At 40.9% G+C, this 22,876-nt stretch overlaps 1 protein-coding gene across 1 annotated transcript; it reads right to left on the bottom strand.

Annotated features, from left to right (window-relative positions):
* Positions 1 to 718: 718 nt before the first annotated feature.
* On the bottom strand, positions 719 to 22,720 carry st14 (ST14 transmembrane serine protease matriptase). Its single transcript, XM_079165082.1, has 19 exons — positions 22,574 to 22,720; positions 14,442 to 14,589; positions 13,778 to 13,938; positions 12,739 to 12,809; positions 12,193 to 12,365; positions 11,440 to 11,475; positions 10,681 to 10,909; positions 9,299 to 9,438; positions 9,056 to 9,159; positions 8,490 to 8,599; positions 7,979 to 8,109; positions 7,395 to 7,499; positions 6,425 to 6,532; positions 5,991 to 6,104; positions 5,255 to 5,374; positions 4,595 to 4,775; positions 3,480 to 3,748; positions 2,769 to 2,905; positions 719 to 2,628 (listed from the first exon to the last, which is right to left on the bottom strand). Exons 1-19 carry the CDS (start codon positions 22,592 to 22,594, stop codon positions 2,467 to 2,469), a joined length of 2,520 nt encoding a protein of 839 aa, XP_079021208.1. The 5' UTR covers positions 22,595 to 22,720; the 3' UTR covers positions 719 to 2,466.
* Positions 22,721 to 22,876: the final 156 nt, after the last annotated feature.

The following is a 22,876-nucleotide window of genomic DNA, read 5'->3' as shown; positions in this document are numbered from 1 at the left end:
AGCTGCTCTATTGTATCTTTATATACATATGTATCTATCTTGGATTTATTTGGGTCAACATATTTTCTTCTCTACGTTGTTCATCAATCACTGAATGCAGTTACTATGCTTTTTTTCTTTTTTGGAACACAACTAATTGCCATTTGTTTGTTCATTCTTTTAATAATGTATTAAGAATTTTATTTGCTAAAAATGAGCTATCGTTGCTTGTACCTTTGTACACATATTTATATTTAAATAAAACCATTTCCGATAAAGAACTGGCTTGTGTGAATTCTGAGAGTTAATCAACCTGGTTCGTAGCTTCATTGGGACAAACAAAGCTTCCCATGTAGCAACAATGATGAATACATAAATTAGCAGCATTGTCTATGTTGATTTTCCTATTCCCCGAGTGGTGCGTTGCTTTTAATGAAGACAGATGAGATAGTGGAACCCCCACTGTATGTGTATCCACCTCCCGAAGTCAACGTGCACATCTTGTAGGGTAATAGGATAGAGCTGTGACAAAGGCAGGTATTATTTGACAATATGAGCTTGTCTTGTCACCTCTGTTCCCCAGGTAGGCATGCTGCTCACGACGGGGAGGAGAGTAACATGCTCATTACAATTCTACTGTGAGAGGGGACAAGGTCTCACAAGACATGCATTTATTATGCACAACATAATACAAAATGAGACGTCGCCAAAGACAAATAATACAGGCAATGCAATTAGGTACAGCAGAGTTAGATAAAAGATCTTTATTACTATGACTCTTCCGTATTAAAACATATAAAGATTATAAAATATGTCCATATCCCATATCACACTTCTCCCTAATTTATGAAAAATACACATTTACGCTTGTATGGTTTGGCTGTAAAGCTCCATGGAATTAATAAAAGAGGTCCACTGAGCATTATCCTCAACAAATTTCTCCCCTTCAATAAATAACACTTTCGCAAATCTTTGGTTTGCTTATCCAGGATACAATATTTCCAGTATAAGTCAGAGATGAAGGCACATAGAGTAAAAGAAACCATCCTGTCAAATCTTAGATTTAAAAGTTGACCGAGTTGGTCATTACCAGAGAGAGGAAACTCTCATAGGGATAAGAACTCATTGCATTGCTCCGGCAAACTGGTAAAAACCTCATTGGTTTGCTTCGGCTCCTCGGTGTGTGTGTGTGAGTGTGAGACTGAGGACCTCAATCACCCTGAGCTTAACTAGGGAGACCTGCGCAAAAGCCATCTGGATCTAATCCTCTGCGCCCCCCCCCCCCCCCCCCTTGAATATCCCATTTTGGCAACCCATTCACAGACCAGGCAAGGCCAGTGAGCTTCTGTCAAAATGTAATAGAAACACTGATCTAGTTCAGATCAACAACAACTTAAAACAACTTCAGGGTCACTTCCTTATTTCCATTTCAGTGCCCGTTTTAGCCCACAAACTACAAATCTGGTATACTTAAAATGACTGTTGTGAGCTTTTAGATTGATTAATGCATTTTACATGCTTCTGGCTTTCATTAATTTGTGTGTGGTATAAAAATGTCCCTGCATGGATTTGAACAACAGATTGAGTTTTTTTTTTTTTCTTGCTCTCCTATTTTTTATCTTAACTTCTATTACGGTAATGCTGATGTCTCTAGAAGTTCATGTTTATACAATACTAATACAATCTGAGACTAATGGCTGTCCAGCAGATTGGAAGATAAAATGCTTTAAATCAATCTGAAAACCTATGCTATGCTTCTATGCTGAAAATGGCCAGTGGTAATGTAGGAGTGTTTTGTGGCGAACAGGTTAAAACACACTTGTCTTATAACTTTAACCCTTTCACAGTGCGTTTTCAGTTCATGAAAGTTAATTTAATTTGATGGATTTTTGGTCGCCAAAAATGACATATTCAGCATTCGGTTGTCCTTAGCGTCACCCTCTCATGTCACGTTGCAAAACGCAAAGATGGCGAGCGCCAAAAACCAAGATGGTGACGACCAAAATGCCAAACTCGAGACTTCAAAACGGCAGTCCACAAACCAATAGGTGACATCTCGGTGACTACATCTCTCTTTTTATCTACAGTCCATGGCTTTAAACGAGAATTATGGTTCTTTAAAATACTTATACTACTAATAAAACCCCAAATTCACAGCCATCTACAGCATGAACACACTGGCAAAGTGCAACATTCACTCTACCCAAGAGGCTGAAGGCATCTCACCCGTTTACAATTTACCTTTTTAAAAACTGTGTAAAATGTTCAGTGTGTGTGGGAGGAGTGGGAAGTTGGTAACCAAATAAAGTGCTTTAAGTCATTCATGCGAGTGGTTGAATCCGTGCAACAGTATCCTCAGTCTGCTGCTCAATGAATACATCTTGGAGAGACTTGTCCTGAATTAGACTCAAATGTTCCGTCTCCAATATTTTTAGCACTACGCTGTTGATCCCAGCTCTGCATCCCTCCCTGTTCCTACCGACATCATCAAATCTCTATCTTTGTCTTTATCCAGTCTATCAGCTTGGTGACGCGCGCGTAGACACCAGGCTTGTTCCGACGAGCGCAGCCCTCACCCCAGCTCACAATGCCGGCCTGGAACCACTTCCCACTCTCCTCGAAACACACCAGGGGGCCTCCAGAGTCTCCCTGGTGAGGATAGTATAGGGAGAGCGGTTATGAATTGGGTTTGGATGTGAGAGCATGATAATTATACAAGTGCGAAGACCCATCTGAATCAGCCCTTTGTCCTTTTATTCTATTCCGGAGAACGTGTTGCTCGGTCTCACCTGGCATGCGTCAACTCCTCCAGTCAAGAATCCACTGCAGAGCATCCTGGAGGTGAGTTGGCCCTCCGTGACTATGTTACATACTGTGTCGTTGATGATTTTCACCATTGCCTTCTGCAGCTGCTGTGCCTTTCTACCTGCAAGAGCAGGACAAAGGGGCCATGTGACCTCTGTGTTCATCATTAACATCAAAAGGTGTTAATGGGCTGGAATAGAGTTAGCTAATGAAGGTTTAAGAGGCTTCCCAGGAGAGCCGACGTCTGTCTTGATATATGGATATGGAAGAAGGCGTAACGCAATAGAGCATATTTGAAAAAGATGAGAGAAAAGGGAGGGAGGGTTGAGCTGAAGAGAAGTATGTCATGATGGGAAAGATAAAGAAATGGGAGGGACATTAAAGAGAGGAAGAATAAAGGATAAAATGAGAAAGAGATGAAGGGAAGAAGAAGGAAGCGGGCACAAGGAAGGAAGATGAAGGACAGAGATGAATAGCTCATTGTGAGAAGGATGGGGGAGGAGTGGGATGTCTTAATTTTGATGCGAGTTAGATATGCCAAAAGGAAAATTACAACTGTAGAGTGGGTCACCCATAATCGAGGAATAACAGCAGAAATATTCAGAATTAGCATAATAATGAGTTACAGTGAAACCAACAATAAAAAAAAAAAATGCCGACGGTTCAACCCAAAATCACCAGTTCATGCATAATACCTCCTTCTCTTTGCGCGCCCCAGCCTGTGATCCAACAGGGCATGCCTGCAGGGAAGATGTGGGAGGAAGAGGGTAGGCAGATGGGTTGGATGGTGTTGGTGAACTCCAGCGGTTCGCTGAGCTCCAGCAGTGCAATGTCATAGTCAAAGGTCATCGGGTTGTAATCCGGGTGGGAGATGATCCTCTTCACAGGTCTGAGCTGTACGCCATCCTGCTTGTACTGGTCTTGCATGCCACTGTAGCTTAGCCAGTTGGATGCTATATGGTTTCTGTGGTTGCATCACGGGGCAAAGGTTACTGTACACGCGGGAGCATCTAACATCATGAAGAACCTAATACAAGTCAACACAACAGCCCTTCAACCTATGCTAGTGTACGGTTTAAGCTTTTGTTGAGACAAAATGATAAGAACCGCTTTCAACATGAAGCAATCCAACATCCTCTCCAAGAGTCTCAACAAAAGCATTATAAAGTACAAAGGTAGTATTTGATTAGATTGTATTGGATTACATTTTCATAATAGTGTTGCCCCCCCCCCTGTACAAAAATATTCAAAATGACATACTACTTATGATGATATATGACCGTAAAGAAAACCGTAGTGGATTTCATTAGGTAGTCTGGAAAATGCTTGCAAATTAAATATAATTCTATATACTTTTTTTAATAATCAACACCAACTGTGAATGGGTGAAAATGAACATATTCCCTTCTCAACAACAATAGATGTGGCTCAGGTCGAACAGCATGGTTAGTGCTCCACCTACAGGGCACTGATGAACACAGCTCCATGCTTTCATGGATGAGATGGGAACCCCCCCCCCTACGTTTTTTTCTAAATTAACTATATCATATGGGGCTAATTTTCAGACTTTCCAATTTGTATATAAATGGTCCTCTGTTGTGCACAGTTTTTTTTCCCAGCAGAATAAGTCTGAAAATATTGTAGAATGAAACATTTTGAATAATGTGATGAACAATAAAATCAGTTTTACACTAAAATATATGAAAGGGAATCTGTTACATACATATCTATACATACAGACAGACAGCTAGATATTGCAGTCCTACTCTGTACATGCGTATGCGTGCTATGGATGTAAAATGTGACTCACTCTGGGCTGCTGGTGACAAAGCAGTGGGAGGCTGAAAGGAGCCACTTTGCAGATATGATTGATGCACCACAAGTATGTCCAGAGGTCTTGAAGTGAAGGCTGACCTGCCAGGGCCACTCCCCCATCTCAGCGTTCTGCCCTCCCACGATGCGGTTCAGCTTATAGGGCCGGGTGCCACAATCTGACATTCAAACAGTGAATATTATGAGTAAGGAAGGGTGTTGGATGGTGAGTGCAACATACTAGGTGAGACTGGCATGCTTGATCAGAGGGGAAGATTAAATTGACTGGAAGCTATCATTAGGCCGGACTTGGCTGTGAATGCTACTATGACTCTTTGGAATCCTAATAAGGCACACTGGCATATTAGCTGATCAAAAAACATAAAAAAAACACAGACACACCCTGAGGCTTAAATGGAGGAAAAAACAAAAACTTCAGAAATGACAGGAGCTGCTTTCAAAGACGAATGAAATAAATAAATAAATCAGTCAAGGCCTGAGGCACTTTTCTAACAGACAGCCCAACGCGCAGCTCAACTGAGCTCTTCTATAATCTATTTTGAATGACACTGAAGAGATTAGATCCACTTGCAGCGGTTTTAAAATTGTAAAAATGCAAACATTTTCCACGACGCAAAGAGATAAAAACCTTTCTTACCACATTTGGCCTCATCGGAGTTATCAGAGCAGTCGTTAACACGGTCGCATTCGGCATTCACCTTGTTGACACATTCTGTGTTCTTACACTTGAAGCTGAAGTCAGAGCAGATGCCCGGAGCTACAAAGGGGTGGAAACAGGTCCCAAAATCAAAACACATAGCGTATTTCAATCAAAGCTTTAGAGCATTGCATAGTATTTTACTGGTTAAACTTAGCAATCAGCGAAGCTTCAAAGTGACGCTTGAATGCACAATGCATTGTGATTGAGGAGCAGATTGCATTGATTGGGGGTATTGATTGGGGTTGAGGTCTAATATCCCTCTTTATTCACAGAAGTGAAAATCAAAAGTAAATGCAAGGGAGCCTTCTCGGTGTGTGTGTGTGTGTGTGTGTGTGTGTGTGTGTGTGTGTGTGTGTGTGTGTGTGTGTGTGTGTGTGTGTGTGTGTGTGTGTGTGTGTGTAGGTGTGTGTGTGTGTGTGTGTGTGTGTGTGTGACCGAGTGAAATGGAAATTGATAAAGAGTGAAGTGAAGAGTAGGAGTAAATGAGAGAGTGCTCAAATAACATGAAAAATACTTTGAATCTTCAGAGCATCATCTTTGTAAAGTTCTAAAACTTAACTGACGAAGGTTAATTGTTTAATGGTTTGTGTAACATACTTATGAATCATGTGGGTTCTTTTTTCTTTGCTTTAATGCCTGAGTGGCTGGGAAGCGAATAAATGCAGCCACTTACAAGATTTACAAGAGGCCTCGTCGCTTCCATCTTCACAGTCCATTTTCTTGTCACACACAACATCCGGAGGCATACAAAGCCCGTCACCACAGCGCCACTCATTATCCCCACAACCTGATGAGGAAATCACAGTAAAATAATGGTGAAAACTTGAATGAGGAGAAGACTAACCAATATGTTTCAGGAGGATATTAGCAGTGCAGCTACAGTGGACATTAGCATCTGTCTCATTCTTCTTGCATAACACATGATTACGCGTCTGGAGGGATGCTGAGCAAATTGGGCAAAAGCTCCAAACAAATTCCTTTACCGATAAAATAATGACTTCACACTGGCCAGAAGTCAGTGACCAGAGCATTAGTAGTTATGTACCTTTAATGATAGCACAATTAGCATAGCATAAGATAGGGTTTGAGTGCCTTAGCAATACTTACTGCAGCTTTTCTCATCGCTCCCATCGCCGCAGTCGTTGACGCGATCGCACACCCAGAGATTTGGTTTACACATGCCATTGTCACATGAATACTGATCTTTCTCACACTCTGGGGTAATAGAAATGCCTTGTATTAAACAGTGCAACTGAGGAAGATGTACATGAGTGATTTGAAAAAGGCATATTCACCAACGCAAATCACTGGATATAATTTAACCAGTCGATCAAAAGATAACTAGAGAAAGGTAATAGTTGGAGCCTTAAAGAAATAGTCAGATATTTGGGAAAATATGCATTTTTGCTTTCATGCCAAGAGTTAAATGAGAAGATCAATATCACTCTAAAGTTTGTAGGATAATAAATATGAGGCTACCACTAGCAGCCAGTTAGCTTAGCATAGCACATAGACTGAAAACAGCTAGCCTTGCTTGACACAATCTCAATAATTAACACATTATATCTAGTTTACTTAATTTGTACTAGACCTAAAGTGTGAATGCGAGGTTGTGGTTTTAGGGGGGATTGTGTACGAGACTATATCTTGGCCATTTGCAGTGAGTAACTTCCTGGAGCCTGGCAACCTCACAATAACAACAAGACTCCAGGAAATCACTGAGCTCAGCCAAACAATAGACTTGTACATACAGATGTACCCGCCATAAAACGACAACTCATCATTTTTACTCTTCAGATTTTGTTACCTTTGGACAGAGCCAGACGAGTAATTTCCTCCTGTTTCTAGTCTTCATACTAAGCTAACTGGCTGCTATCCGAAGCCTTACTGTAAATTTAACAGGCAGTTATGAGAGTGGTATTGATCTTCACATAATTCACCTCTCGCAAATAGTATTTGCCAAAATGTGCAACTATTCCTTTAAGGGGCTGAGAGGAGGATATAGGACATTGGATAAAAAATGAGGTGGGGGGGGGGGGGGGGGGGAGACAGAAGAAGTGCAGTTGGGCGAACTTACTGCACTTCATCTCGTCACTCATATCACCGCAGTCGTTCCAGCCATCACACTGCAGCTCTTTCCCGATGCACATGCCAGAGGCGCAGGCAAACTTGGTGGGGCAAGCTGGTCACAAAAACAGAGAAAAGAGAAAAAAAAAGAAAAGGAGCGAAAGAAGATGATGATGATAAATTGGCAGAGAGGGAGTGACAGTGTATGTTTGCAACATCCATCATGTTGCCAATGCTTGTCCCTGTTGATCAGAGCAATTATAAATCCATTTTGGTCAAACTGGGAGACAACAAAAAGAGCGGAGGGTATTGAAAGTGGTGTGCTCCTGACTGACAGTGGCAAATAAAATGGACCCAATAAACAAGCTCTCTAATGATTAGTCTAGCTCTTGAGTTTCACTGCAGCAGTTTCTGAGCCTCCATCACTAAACAGCTCATTTGACTGTCAGTCAGCTGCCGTCTCATAGTCTCTCTGACAATATAGTTACTCCCTCTGTTAATGGCAGGCTATGAGTGTCACAGTCACGATGCAACATTCCACCCAACTCGCCAAGTGTCGCATAAACATGGGTGTGAAACAGACTTTTAACTCACGGTTTGTGGGATCGTAAGCGCTGTAGGTGGCACTGAAGCCTTTGTCAGTGTAGGACTCGTCAGAGTGGAAGCTCACATCTAGGACGTTGGCGCTGCTGGTCAGATCCAAAGAGGACATTTCTCCACAATACCTGCAGAACAATGTTCAAATGAAAATTCAGGTTTATGGTTGTCATTTTTGCAGTTGTAGTGGTTATGACGACAATATGCTACTAAAGTAATTGCCAACATTAGAGTAAAGGGCAATATCACTACAAATATGTCCAACAGGGCAAGAAACACGAGCAGTCAGTCAAGTTGTAAAGAAAACAATAGTTTAGTTTAGTTATATTTGGAAGTAAAACCGCAAGTGAGAGTAACTTAAATTGCACAGGAAAACTGTGTGCACGCACAAATACTACAAGTACAGTGGGTCAAAGTTGGACCAAGAAGTCAGTCTGTAAACTGTGATGGACGTTTACAACAGACGGTTTAGGGAAGCATTTGTCAGTTAAATGAGTTTAAGTCTTACTTGGTGCCCATAACCTCCACATAGTCTTTGTGACACACACGGATGTCCACCCCAGGCTCTTTCATGCGGAACATGGTGAACTTCACACGCACCTTTTTCCCAGCAGGGACCTACAGCACAGAGGAAGAGCTGATTGGTTCATAACAACCTTACTTACCATGCATGTCACTCCTCCACCTACAGACCAAAACATGCATCTGTATCCCATGTAAATGCAAGACGACAAGTTCGCAACACACCCAAACAGGCTGTGGGTGCACACATGCACAACGACACGCACTCACACACTGCATACACACCAGCAAACAAAACCAACACACAAAGCACTCCGGCTCAGCTAGAGCTGCGGCAGCAACAGCGGTCTGACAGATGAAGATAGAAGAGGTACTGAACAGCTTGGCTTCTATGGTGCTGCCTCAGCATTCCTCTCGTGGCAGGCTAAGGATGGAGAAGGAGGAGGAGGAGGAGGAGGAGGAGGAGGGGGAGGAGGAGGAGGGGGGGGGGGAGGGGGGTGGAGGGGTTTCAGGTAGAGGAGGGGGGCCTGGGAGAGGAGCAATGTTGCAAACCTTGATGGTCCACTTGCAGTCCACTGCAGGAGGATAGAAGCCGGGGTGAAGTGGGGAGGTGAAGACTCCTTGGTTTTCAGAGAGGACACCACCACAGGTTTTAACTGAAAAGAGCACATCATATTTTTACATTCAAGCATGACACATTATAATTCTTTAATGGGTTTAAGTATAAACAGGACTAAACAAATCAAGGTAAACCAATGTAGAAGATGATGGTTAGTGCCATGAATGTCTTATTACCTTTAGACCTGGGGATGGCTGTATACTCTGCCTCAAAGCCAGGCCTCTGGACATTAGAATCAGTAATGAAATTAATCAGCATGATGTTGCCGGATGATGTCACCGTCAGAGGGTTGGAGGGGGGTCTCTGACCACACTTCCTGTGAGAAAAGGATGAGTAGTCAAGCAAGCATGGTACACAAAGAAAGAGGTGTTTGCAACAAACTGAAGTAAATACAACCATAAAGCGTGAGCTGAACGTCTGATGCATTTACTGAACAGAGTTTTGCTCTTCCTGAGGGAACTCAAATACAGCTGAAATTCTTTTTCGTCAGAAGCAGTAAAACATCAATTCAGCAAACAAATTTGAAAATAAATCAATATACAAGCAGAGAGGGGTAGAGAAATAGAGAAATAAGGAGAGATGTGCCAGCACTAGATAGAAATTGTTTAGGCAGAGTTTCAAAGTCAAACATTAGTCACATTAGCAAAAAGTTTCAACACTGCTGGCGGCAGGTGTAAATGACGCTGCAAGAGCAGTAATACATCCACCTCTTGTAGAATAATGTCATTATAGAGTATTATATTATGGCTCTCATAAACCTCATGTCACCTTGGATAAAGCCGATCGCTCAACAGCTTTATAAAAAAATGTATGCATCTCTTGGTAACGCGTATTTGTTTGGCAATGGTTTCTGAGTTGAAATTGCCTGCAGCTACAACTGGTGTTTCATTCAGGAGATGTAGCTTCAGAATCATAACCCTCCCCCATAGACAAAGTGCAATTACACACAGTGGTGCAGCAGGATTCAGGTTGGCACCCTTCACAAATTTTGAAAGCAGAGGTCTTTTTGAGCCAACTCAATCTCACCGAGGTCTCAAAAGTTAACAATAAAATATGATGCATACAGCGTAAAGGGTTCAGTGCCAAAAAAAAAAAAGCTGTAATCACAAATCCAGGGAAATGGTATGAAGTGGAACATGTTTTTCACCCACATCAAAAGAGCCTTTACTCCTAAATCCCTCTGCAACATTGCAGTCAAGTGATTCCTAGAGGTTGTCCTCTGGGAATCATGCAGAACTACATTTCCCCTCTCTCTGATCGTCAAAGCTAAATAAATGAGACAAATGTTGGTTGAGCCCAATCAAACAAACCCTGCTACCAAGGTTCAAGGCAAAATGAGAATATGATTTTTGTCACTGTGGAAGCAAAGATTTATGAATTTACTGGTCGCAAAGGAGATGCATTGGTGCAAGTAATACTGCACGACATACCAGTAAGTAGTAGGATAGTAAAATTATGATCCATCCATAAAGATTGTATTTCGTAAAAGCATCAGTGTGTCTTGTGCCATGACTAACATGTCTCCCAAACTGGGTGGACATTCACAGCCCTGACTTACTCTGTGATGGCCTGAGAATCATCTGGACTCAAAGAGTCATAGATGGAGACAAAATCATCAGAGCAGTCATCCTCGATGTGGAAAAAAGGGAAAGAGACAGATATGGCTTTGCCCTCTGAAGCTCGGATCTGCCACTGACACCGAGCCTTGGGGGGGTAGCCTTTAGGGTACCCTGGTGACGAAAATCTTTTTGCCTGTTCTCCAGCCTCCAAACGGTAGAAACACTCGTCTGGGGAAAAACAACATTGGTTATATCATACAGTGAGCATAGATATATATGCACTTACAGTGCGGAAATTAAAATCTGATCATCATCTTCTATACATTTTTCTGCTTATTTGAACCGTTTTCTTTAAAATATTGACTGTAAAGGTTGCATCTTTCCTGATTTTCCTTGCAATACTTTTTTAATTATGCATAGGATTGACTGCATTACAAATTACACATTTGAATAAAATCTAAATCAAAAGTTCTTCCATCCTTTATATTATAGAGCACAGATTCATGTAAGGACAGTACAGCTACTATGGTAATGTACTCTAATCATCCCACGGTAATAAATCAGCAGACAGTGTCAAAGAAATGTGTCGGCATAGTGACCGACTTCCTCCAGCCTGATACCAGGTTCTCAATCTCTGACAAGAGCAGCACATGTACAGTACAGGCCAGCCATTCGTTACAGACTGGCAGGAGGGTGAGCATCTAGCCAGCTGGAAAATTACAACTACTAGTGATTGAAATGGGACACACTGTACTCACTGGCTCTGGGGTTCCTGGCCATGCGAGAATCTGTGACTGGAGACAGTGAGAGGGGGGGGGGGGGGGGGGGGGAGTGGCAGAGAAACAGGAGGAAAGGTAAGAATGGATCGCTAATGTTAGGAGGCTTATAGGATTTGATGCATGAGCCTAAAATATTTGGGTTGCACATTTTCTGTTCAATTTCCCTGCGGCTAAGGGAACTGGTGATGGTGTGAAGCTCTTTCTGCTCCATCTCACCTTGCCCTACAGCAGCATCCCATACATCTCTGTCTAACTATCTGGGACAGCAACATCAAATTAGAACCACAGAAATCATTTTAAAGGGACCAAAACCACTGAGTCATAGGGCCAGCGCTTGGCAGGTGGCCAGGATGTGGACAAATGCAATGTGAATGCTGAGAGGACAGAAGGAAGAAATATGGCCGTCTCAAGCCGGGCCAGAGCCCAGCTAATATCATTAGAGGATCCAAACAGCATCAAATGTACAATCTCAGACGCAGCACAAGCAGAGAGGTCTGGTTTATCTGTTATCATCCTATCAGCACAACTCAGAGGAAGCTTAATACAAGTAGAAAGCATATAGAATACCAATGCTGATAGGAGATGACAATTGCCTTATTTAGATCTGTATTCACAGAGCTTCATCTTTGCTGATTGTTAAATATCATATTAAATGTCATATAAACTCCTTGTTGTCCCCATCTTTTAGCACCCCCCCCCCCCCCCCCCCCCCCCGGCCCTGGTGGTACCTACATGAGGCAGTGACCTCACTGATCTTGATATCACTGCCGCTCCCCATGCTGCGCTGCTCCTTTAGGCCATTCTCCAATGCTTCCAACACCCGCTCTTCTGAGAACTCCGGCACGACCTCCAGGTCTTCGACTGGAATGTCAAACTGGGACCAATAGTAGGCTATCACACCCTCACTGGTGCAAGCAGGGATAAGAGAGAAATGGATGGATCGTGTGAAGGAAGAGCATAAAGACGCCCTTCTGTAACAAGCTTCAACATTCAAGAAGAAGCAAAGATTAGTGGAACATGAGTGATTTGGATTATTGTAAATAAATAAAAACTCCTCGTGGTTCACTGCTACTACAGAAGAACTTCACAACCCACTACAGTACACTGCTACACACACATGATCAGCAGACCTCATCTAACCCTGATTTTTGCGATTGACTTGAAACTTTGACTTACAGAGGTCCATACAATATGTAGTGTAAAGTTTCTTTTTATACATTAAGTTTTCACAATCTGTTCAGCACAATAGAAAAACTAGAAATCAAGATCTCACATTACCTGAATGCAGAGATCACAGACTTAGTGTGGTATTTTTCGAGGAGTGGGTCTTTCTTGTAGTGTTCCTTGAGCTGTGTAGAGAAGATGTATTTTAACTGAAAAGAACATGTTCAAGATTTCCGCTTGTCTGCCTCAAGACAAAAGTACAAATTAGCATGTTAACATAAAAACCGCTTTCCATGAAAAGCACACAACACTGAGATTCTCAATTAACTGTTTTGCCTTCAGCTGCAGTGAGCTGCGAACTGTATCAGACAAGGCTGCAGTCATACTTTGTGGTCTTAAATGAGGGTCTACCATACATTACAGCGTAAGTCATCAAATATTAACCCATTGCCATTTTACTAAAACCACTTAAGAGACACAGGGAGGTAAAATACAGTTGTTTCGAGGACTCTACAGACAGGTGGTGCTAGAGTGGCAGAGTGAGGTAAAGTACAACTGGTTAAACGTGATGTCTAAGTTCAAGGTGCTTCAGCCTAGCATTGTTTGCTTGTTTGCCATAATCTCCAGTTTGTACTTGTCATGTGAACCGTAACCTAGATCTGAAACTACTCCTCAAAAGCTGTCCTTTTTGTTGTGCACAAGTGCAAAACTAGTTAATCCTAAAGCTTTTCCCCCAATCATCTAGTCATCTAATATTCCAGCTCCACTCTAATCCCAACCCCCTCACTTCTGTCGCTTTACACTGAGAAAGTGTGCGCTTGATTGGGTTTGAGTGAGGTTTTTTTTTAAACTTTCAACATGCTTCTAAGCTCTGCTACAAACATCTCTGCCGCCAATAATGGCAGACGCTTTTGAGGGATTTACTAAGAGTATGTACTGCGTCTTATTCCTCCTACACAACTGTGCCTTCAGCAGTTTCTGTGCATTGAGAGGGGCATTTACAAAAGCATTTCCATGATGCCAAACAACTAATCCTTAGTGAGAGAAAAGAGCTGAGTGAAACACTTTGCTAAAATAGTTCACAATAAAACAATCTGGATGATACAAAGGGAACACAATTAGGAATGTCATCTTCCTTGTGAGTCAAACTTACAACTGCCTCCAGCTTGACCGCCAAATTCTCAAATTCCTTGCTGTTGGTATTCTCCAGCTTCACGTTATACGGTACGTCAACCAGCTTCATATGCCCACTGAAGACCTGCGATGATGTGCCAAGACGCTTACTAAGAGTGGCTTCTGAATCAGCATCTTTAACTTAAGAGGGGAGAAGCAGATGAGGGTTAAGTGTTTGGTCAACAAAGCGCTATGAGATAGCTGCCTCTGATGAAAGAGGAGACGCCACTTAAAGTAGTACAGTGTGATCTCATATCGAGCAGACAGGCCGTTTATCACGACTTCAGAGGCCGTTTTATCAGACCCTGTTTAAATGAAAGGGAAGCTGTGCCACAGACAGACAGAAGTTGGAGCAGTCAAATAGGCTAACACTAATGGGAAATTACAAAGTGCAAACAAGTCACTCATATTTCAAAGAGCTGTGCCTTCACAGCAAGAGGGAAGTATCCACTTTGGAGTTTCTGATGTTGTGCCTGGCAGTACCTGATGTTAGAAATGTAAATATTCAACATGTCTTATTTAATTCTATTAAGAATAACCTTGATTTATGTACAAAAATGTCCAACATCCCAACACACATAAAAGCCTAGTTCTAGTTCTGTACTTGGATGATATAGAAAAGGAAAGCTGTCAACTATACTCACAGACAAACAACCAAACGAGGAGCGCTGCAACGGCCGCGAGGATGACAAACGCCACAAGGACCCCGATCAGAATGCCGAACTTCCGCTTTGATGACACCTTCTCTTTGTTGGTTAAGAAGTCAACCCGCTCGTGATGGCCATTGTGAGCCTGATGCAGAAGAAGAGCAAAACAGAGTCAGCAAACATACAGCAAGTGTGCCGTGTTCTGAAAGCAGATAGCATTTACTTTGATTACATGGTGAACAACAGGGAGAAGTGTTTTCCTGCAGTCGAACAGTAATCTGCTTTTACTCAAACCTTAAAATAGATACCCAATTATTCTACAAGGATTGGCTCATCAACAATAGTTTCTGACTAAACAAATCACATTTTCTCCTCATAGATCAAATAAGCTATGCAGGGTAGTTAGCTGGGAACCTCCAACAAAATGTGTTTGCTTATTTGCATCTACAGATCACAATTAGGCTGCAAGTAACAATTATTTTCATTGTTGACTAATCTGTTGAATATTTTCTTGATTGATCGATTGATTAGTTGTTTTGGTCTAGAAAATAGTGAAAAGTATCAGTGTTTCCCCAAGCCCAAGATGACTTCCTCAAATGTCTAGAGGAGGAAAGAAAACAGAAAATATTCACAATTAAAAAGCTGGAATCACAGAATTTTGCCTTTTTTTTCTTAAATAATTACTCAAACCGATTGATTATCAAAACAGTTGCCGGTAAATGTAATTGTTGACAACTGATTGATTATACAATTATTATAAATTCATATGTTTGAAATGGTAGGATAATGATGTCAGCCATATGCCATCGTCAGATGGGATTTATATGCAACTAAAATCTGAGAAACAACCACATAAACACACTAATCCTTTTCCTCTCCCAGTCTGGGACTGAATTTTAGTAGGAAAATATCTTCTGTTATCAGGCTAACAGAGAAATCAATCAGTGTAATCGAGGTTGGCAGAGTCTGTCCTCAAGGGACAGATTATTTGCAAAATGGTGTAAAACAAACAAAAATAGCCTTACTTTTCAATATTTAAACCGTTGAACTTAAAACAGGAAAATAGGGAAAAAAACAGGATGTGAAACGCTACTAAACTTTCCAAAAGTGACAAGTTCAAACAAGCAAGTTGGGCATATGTTGGCACAAAAAAAAAAAAAAACTGGCAAAACCTGTTCAGTAAATGTGACAGAGCTCCCACACTCATACCTTCAAACCACTTGTGCAGATTATGAGCTTGCTGCTTTAGGCTGTATGAGTATGCGCGTCTGTCGATACTATGTGCGTGTGTGTCTGTTGTTGAGCCATTTCAAGTGGGTGGACTGAGAGAAAGGTTTCAGGCCAGTTAGTAATCAACACACAATGAATTCAGTGCCTGTAGCACATGAGTGAAGAAGCCCGAGTGCCATTAGGGATGGAGAATCACTTTGGTATTAAATCAATTTGTCAGATGTGCTGCCCCTTAAGATGGGGGCTCAATTACATGAGTCTAGATGATAACTCATGGCAATTAAGGCCTATTCTTACCCAGCTCGGGCTTCCACACATGCTTTCTAATTGGAATCTCTAACAGCAATCATGGGCCAGAGAGAGGGGAATCATTAGAGATGGGGTCAGCAAGTGCTCCAGGGTCTCTCTCTATCAGTCACCCTGATCACAGTCTAATAAAACCATTACATGCTCTTCATCATATCCCATTCTTCACTCCTAGATACTACTATCCTATTTTAACTATGTGTAGTATTTGTAATTAAATACTAGCTCAGTGTGCTAAACGGGAAGTCTCTCAACACTGATTTATGAGGAAAAGCCACAACATGCTGATGCAAACTAAAACAAAATGTTTGACGAGAAGATAATCTAAATTGCTGGCAAACATTCTGCAGTCAGTTGCTGCAGAGCATTTCTAACCAGTTTGACAAGTGGGGCGTTAACATTGCTTTGAGGTGTGGTTTAAGAAAAATGAAAAAACCTCAAGCACAGTAACAAATGTCATTTAAACACTGGTTGTTATTGACATGATTTTTCATACCAACCCAGATGTCTTGTCGGCATATAAATCAGAGATGGAATATATTGTAATGTATGATACTAAGCTCCTGTAAACCTCTTAGCTACTTATTATTTCTGTTTACTGGACTGTATACATTTTTGATTCTTTGAGTAATTATATTCATTTGATGACTGCATTCACAACATAACATAAAAAAAAAAACAGTATAGGAATTTTCAACAAGGTTAAAGCATCAATAACGGGATAATTCTTCAGTGTGTCCTCTTGATATCAAAGTACATATAACTCTGCTGGTAATAAATATTCTAAAACCTTGATTTGAGGATGACAAGGGGAAATGATCGAGTCACTCTTTCTGCCACTGATCGGATCAAATCTGTCATGATGGTGACCTTAAGTTTCAATGCTCAATAAATCAAACATCAGTGTGTAATTCTACAGAGCACTGGGCTGCAAAAACCTCAAAGCCTGGAGCCCAAACAACATTAGTCATGTGGATTATCTTGTTTCACATAAAAGAGAGAGAGAAACTGGGAGTAATAAAGAGGAAACGAGAGTAGACCGAAAAAGACTCGAAAGTGATTAAAACCTCGTATTTTGGCCAACACATAGACAGTTATTTTATATAATATGTACTTAAGTCGTGCAATATTTGACATTATGAAGTGCTTAGTAAAATAAATAATGGTTTTAGATTACATATTTTTACTAGCACAATACTGCAGTGAAAGAAACGCACAGTGTGAGACTGCTGTGTAAGTCAGTTCGGTATCTGTGTGTGGGTTAACATAACTTTTTTTTTTTTTTTTTACCTTTGCCCAATTATCTCCTAAACTGTCCTCCTGTGTTCACGTCGGGTGGCTATAGACTCCCAAGAGCCTCCTCCGATATACACAGAGATGTGCCTGGCAGCCTCTAATTTTAAGTTTTAACCGTCTCCTTTCTAATTTCTTTGAAAGAAATCTACCGTATACCTTTTCTCTCTATTGAAGCATTTAACAGTTTAGTCAAAGTGAGTAGGCGACATTGTACACATGGTAATTATGGTTACAGTGATCGAACGGGTCATGAGGACATGTCACAGTAGGAAAAGCACAAGTGTAAATAATAAAATGAACGATGGATGAACGATGATTTCCCTTCAGCTGCTTCCTTCAGTCCTGGTATTGTGCATGTTGGCTCACTGTCTCAACTTAGCGGGACACTTGAACAGAACAAAGTTATTGTTAATGCTAGAAGTAACACCATTGCTCTTCTTACTGTGACAAATCAAAAAGGCCTATGGGCTTCTTTTTCATTGTTTCTGCAAATCAGTCAGTGATGACCTGCCTCCTTTTAAGGGCAGCAGCAATTCGACAGATCAGTCTCACACCCTCATCTTAACTGGGTGTGACCAGCCTGATTTCTAAACCTCCATGTCTGTTAAGAGTTGCAGCCTGATATTCTTTCTCCGAATAGTTGACTATCTTACGGAAGCCCTCGGAGGCAAGTGAGAAAATAACAATTGATCCATTTTCTAAGTCTTTTCTCTCCTTTGTTTAATTAAGAACAAGTGGGGAAAAAAAGCTTTTTGCACAGAAAGTTTTGTCAGATTTCTTTTATTTTTGGGGTCAAGAACATTTCAGACACCTAAAAGAAAGGCTCGCCATACTTAAATGGATATGGATTTTTTTTAAGGCAATAGGTTTTGCTGATACTGTACGTAACTTGCTTTGCTCCCAGTCTGAGTTACTAAACTGGGGGCGTGCCGACCAACATTTACTGTAGCTAATACACCGATTATGGTTAAGAACCTCATGTTACCCAACTTCAAAAACACCCAAACTATTCCTTTAAGCCATAAACACGGGAGAAAAGAATTTTGATCAGAATTTCAACAGATTTTTTTTTTTACTCGTCTCAGAAGGTTTCTTTCTGTTCTATACCTACTTTGTAACAAAAGAGTCAGCTCTGGGGTTGAGCTCAACAGAGAAATCCACCCATTTACCACAACACTGTCAGACTCCCAATGGACAGTTCTTCATCCTTGTCAAAACCTGGCACCTACATTACCCATGATGCAACTCAACCACCGACTACCAGCTAATGTAGCCTTGAGTTGCTATAGCCTCAAGCAGAGATGAGGAGCGGGCTACGGATGTCTGATAACCTCACTTATTTCTAACCCCACACCCCCAGATGTCTTCCCTTTCAACCTAAGTAGTCTTAAGCCTGAAGTGACATCACTTAAGGACATTTTATCACATTTCATACAACTTTTTTCATATATGCAGAAATATCCCCTAAGACCTGTAAACAGACTTTGATGTGTTAAATCAGAGGAGTCCCCCTTTAAAAATCTCTCATATGCCTTCCGTGCACCTTCCAGCACTGATCAGTCTTACCCCGACAAATCAGCCTGAAGACTGCAACCAAAAGGGACCATCAAATAGCTACACCAGCCAATCAATGCAATTTAGGCTTCAGTGGCCTCATATTTACTTTTAGTAAACAAACATGCCTCTCACTTGACAGCAGCCCTAAGCACACATTTAGCCGCTTGTAGTGCAGAATCAGTCAGGTGGCTGTCAGTGCAGAGGAGCTTCAGCCTTGTGGCATACTACCACCTTGCTGCTCAAAGTGGAGCTAAGCAAATCAACAACATCCAGTGTATTGTGTCGTCCTCTTTACATAACTGCAGGAAGACTAAATGAAGGACAATGCTGCTGCCCTTATATGGAAGCAGCCTGCTTCAGTGTGTGCACACAGATCTTATGTTACGCAAAGTTGCAGACAGTGCACTGGCCAAAAACTGTAAAGCCCGGACAAAGTGCAAACAAAAACCTGAGTGAAACTTAATATAACTGAAAATAATCAATTATTAATGACATTTTTGTCAACCGTTATTACTCAGTAGAGTCAATAATTAGAGATGTGACGTTAACATCGCATACTTGACTTTTGTTGCTCAGATTCAACATAACTGCCCTTTAGGTGTGGCCTGAAATGCAGGAGGAAAGCAGTATGGCCTTGCCTGAAGAATTATTTATCGACAACTCCACTAAGTCTCCACATAAACGGAGAACAGACTGACTCACAGTATACCCATTAGATCCAGTATCTAAGACTGAACTCATTGTCTGCGAGTAATCAAATATTAACAAAGGAAGAAATGTTACTTTCCCAACAGTTTTACTCAAACATCTTATGTAATTTAAAACAAGCATACCTCCCTACTTTCAGACTCGCAAAGGCAAAGGTGTGGCATGACAAACTAGTAGTATTACTATTAAATATCATTTAAATAATCATTTGCCACCTACAACAACTTTTTTTATACATAAGACAATAGTTTTACTGGTTCTTAATTCATACAAAAATGCAGCTAAATATTTTCTTGAGAATCTGTAATAGCAAATTTCTACATAGTATATATATATATATATATATATATATATATATATATATATATTTCTACTCAGTATATTGTATTCATGCATAAGTACTTCTGCTCTGAACTCTTGTTGAACTTCACCGGGTCTCTGTTGTGCAAAAGAAGAATTCACCCTTGCCTGCGCACAAAGATAACTAACTGCTTGTTTGCCATTGTTGTTTCTATCAGTCTAAGACCAAAATGTCTGTAACCCTTCTGTATAAAGAAAGCGTGCTCACTTTACACGGGGTTCTTCCTCACTGAGACTGGACACATTCTGTTGTGATAATTGAACCTCAATAGACATACTAGAAATACTCAAAAGACAACCTTTGGTTTTCGGTATTCTTGATATCAGCATTAAAAAACTAACACAAAGCGGGTATGGTATTTTCTCCACCATAAATCTCACACACCTTTCCCAGAATGAAATATATAATGTTGAAAAAAAAAAAAAAAAAAAAAAAGAGTACTTGTTTACTTAGTTTCTTTGTTTTGTCATGTTCCCAAAGCAGCGGGGAGGGGTCAAGGAAGGACATGCTTGGCAATTATCTTGTGTTGAATACCTTGCAGTGTGGGCACCCTGTCGTCTCTGAGCTGGGAGAAGGCTCTGATAAATATGGATTTTAATAACAAGCTACTGTTTTTTGAAGTTCTTGTTGATGTCACACTAACTTAAGAAAGAAAACTGTTTATTTTGCCTGAATCCTGTTAGTGTTTGCCCATGATTTAGCAGAACCCATACTGATACACTGCAGTACGTCTTTCCCCAGGACTTAGGACTGTTTCCATGAAGCTGTCAAATAAAGGTGGTAGAGAGCCAGTGAGTTTCAGCAGCACTGACCAAAGCCTTGTAACCATTAATAGGTCCCTGCAGAGTGAAGTTCACCTTTACCTGTCAGACACTATTTTCAGCCCACAAGACTGGATTATGTAGTAACAAGAACGGTATGGATATGTACATAATGTATGCATGTTACAGGAGAATTTGACCTATAATATTATACTACATAAGCTATTTTCTTTATTCTGATATAAGTTAACAGTTTGGTTGATCTAAAATGACTGTGGCAACTTGTTTATGGCCTTTATTGCTCATAAACAAATACACTACACCCAGAAGCTTGTTTTTCAATAATAAATCAATGCAATTCACCACAAAATATACCTGTAGTTGTCATCGATGTACACAACACTGAGGCTACACGGTTCTTCGGTTTGGCTGATGATATTTTGGAAAAGTAAATAACATTCAACCAAACAATGTCTACCCATAAAGTTGACAAAAACATAAACAAAAATCAGTAATGCAATATATCAACAATTAATAGTGACACTGTTTGTATTGACTTTTTTTAAACTTAGTTCAGGAACATGGACCATGCCCTCAACACAAAGTATTTTTATCACAACGAACCTGTTCACTTCAACTCTGCTTTCACATCCCTCCCCCCAACCCCATCTTTGTCTATTTTCTGCCTACCTCTCTCTCTTGCAGGTTTACAGGAACAACGGGGGACTCTGCACCACCAGAGCTTCCAAAGAGACGGCCCCCACTCTACAGTCTCCATTCTCCCAATTCCCGCCAGCCATCAGACACCAACGGTCCCCCATCGCTCACCCAACCTTTGTTCTACGACTTTCTCTACCTTCCTCGTTTCTTCTTCTCTACACCCTTACATCCCTTCATCCCTCCACCCTACCCTACATCCCCCTACCCCTTCATCCTCTCTACCTAGACCCCTTCCTAAATCTAACAATCATTCCATCACGCAATAAACCTCTTGAAACTCATATTGTTATTGGCGTGGTCCTTGTTAGTGAACTGAGGTTTAGGCCTCTATTCGTCTTTCTGCATGACAGAACAGAAATCAACCCTTCTTTGTATAATAATTTACCAGATTCAGACCACAGGCGATGATATGATAAGTGGTAGGTTACAAAAATAGGTCACACAGCTTTAAGAATTCTTCTCTAAAAATTAAACGAGCAATTATCATGTAAAACAGTAAACGTCAATGTGAAATCAGCATGTAGCATTGAAGTCTGATGATGCCTTTTCCCCTTCATCTGCCTTCACATATCTGCCTTTGTGACTGAAAGTAATTACTATTTTTAAATGGTATGAAATGTAAAAGAAGAATAACTTGGAAATGAAGAGTGGACAAAAGATATTCTGCAGAATAGATCATATAATTACCCTAATTTCTAACTATCATTTAATATTCAATTTAGTATATGATATTATTAGTCTAAATGTCCTTTCTTATGGTAATGTGGATGGAAATAAACAAAAAAGACGTTAGTTCAGAAAAATGTTGACTTCCCACAACTTTCCAGTCCGTCTTTGTTTGGCAGCAGACATGCCAAAATGACAACAGCACAGAAATAAACGCCATTATTAACAGGTGTTCCTGACTTTATCATTCATTCAAACATCCATAATATAGTGAAAACTTCATTCTAGTATCAGTGTTGATCCTGGAATGAGAGAGGCCCAGAAAACACACTGATGATCGAACACAGAAACGTTTTGAAAGGCCAAAGTATCTGGGTTTGAAATGTCTGTTACTGAAAGCCTAATTAATCCGACACAGACAGAAAAACAGATCCAGGCCCAAAAGTAAACAATCTTTGGGCATGGAGTATGTCTCTTTGAGGGAGAAAACAACGCACACTGTCATACATTTGAAACAAACTTACCTCATATCTGGTGGAATGCATCTTCCAAACGCGCTATAAACAGAGCGTTGCAAAGTTATGAATCCTGAATTCTGAAGTGTTTTTAATGTATTTGCGCGTCGTTAAATTTAAATCCAGTTGTCAGTGGGTCTCTTCCTGTATCGTTGCGACCTGTGAAGGCTGACACACCTGAAACCGACCTCTTCCTTACACACCTCTGATATAAACCACGCCCAAAATACCTGCCGCTGCCACTGCACTGTGCACGTCAGTGGGCAAAACCACACTACTGTTCTTAAATGACCTGTAAGACCACTGTCATGG

This window comes from Pholis gunnellus, assembly GCF_910591455.1.
Source record: "Pholis gunnellus genome assembly, chromosome: 8".
NCBI classification, from domain to species: Eukaryota; Metazoa; Chordata; class Actinopteri; order Perciformes; family Pholidae; genus Pholis; species Pholis gunnellus.
This window is presented reverse-complemented; position numbering and strand designations above follow the sequence as displayed.

What these genes read in the sequence shown, in the direction of transcription:
- st14 (XM_079165082.1), bottom strand. Translation starts at nt 22,594, where the DNA reads ATGCATTCCACCAGATATGAG. An exon ending in CGGTCAAGCTGGAGGCAGTT is followed by an intron (nt 12,810 to 13,777) that starts GTAAGTTTGACT and finishes TTCTCTACACAG; the next exon opens with CTCAAGGAACACTACAAGAA. An exon ending in GAGCGATGAGAAAAGCTGCA is followed by an intron (nt 6,105 to 6,424) that starts GTAAGTATTGCT and finishes TTTCCTCATCAG; the next exon opens with GTTGTGGGGATAATGAGTGG.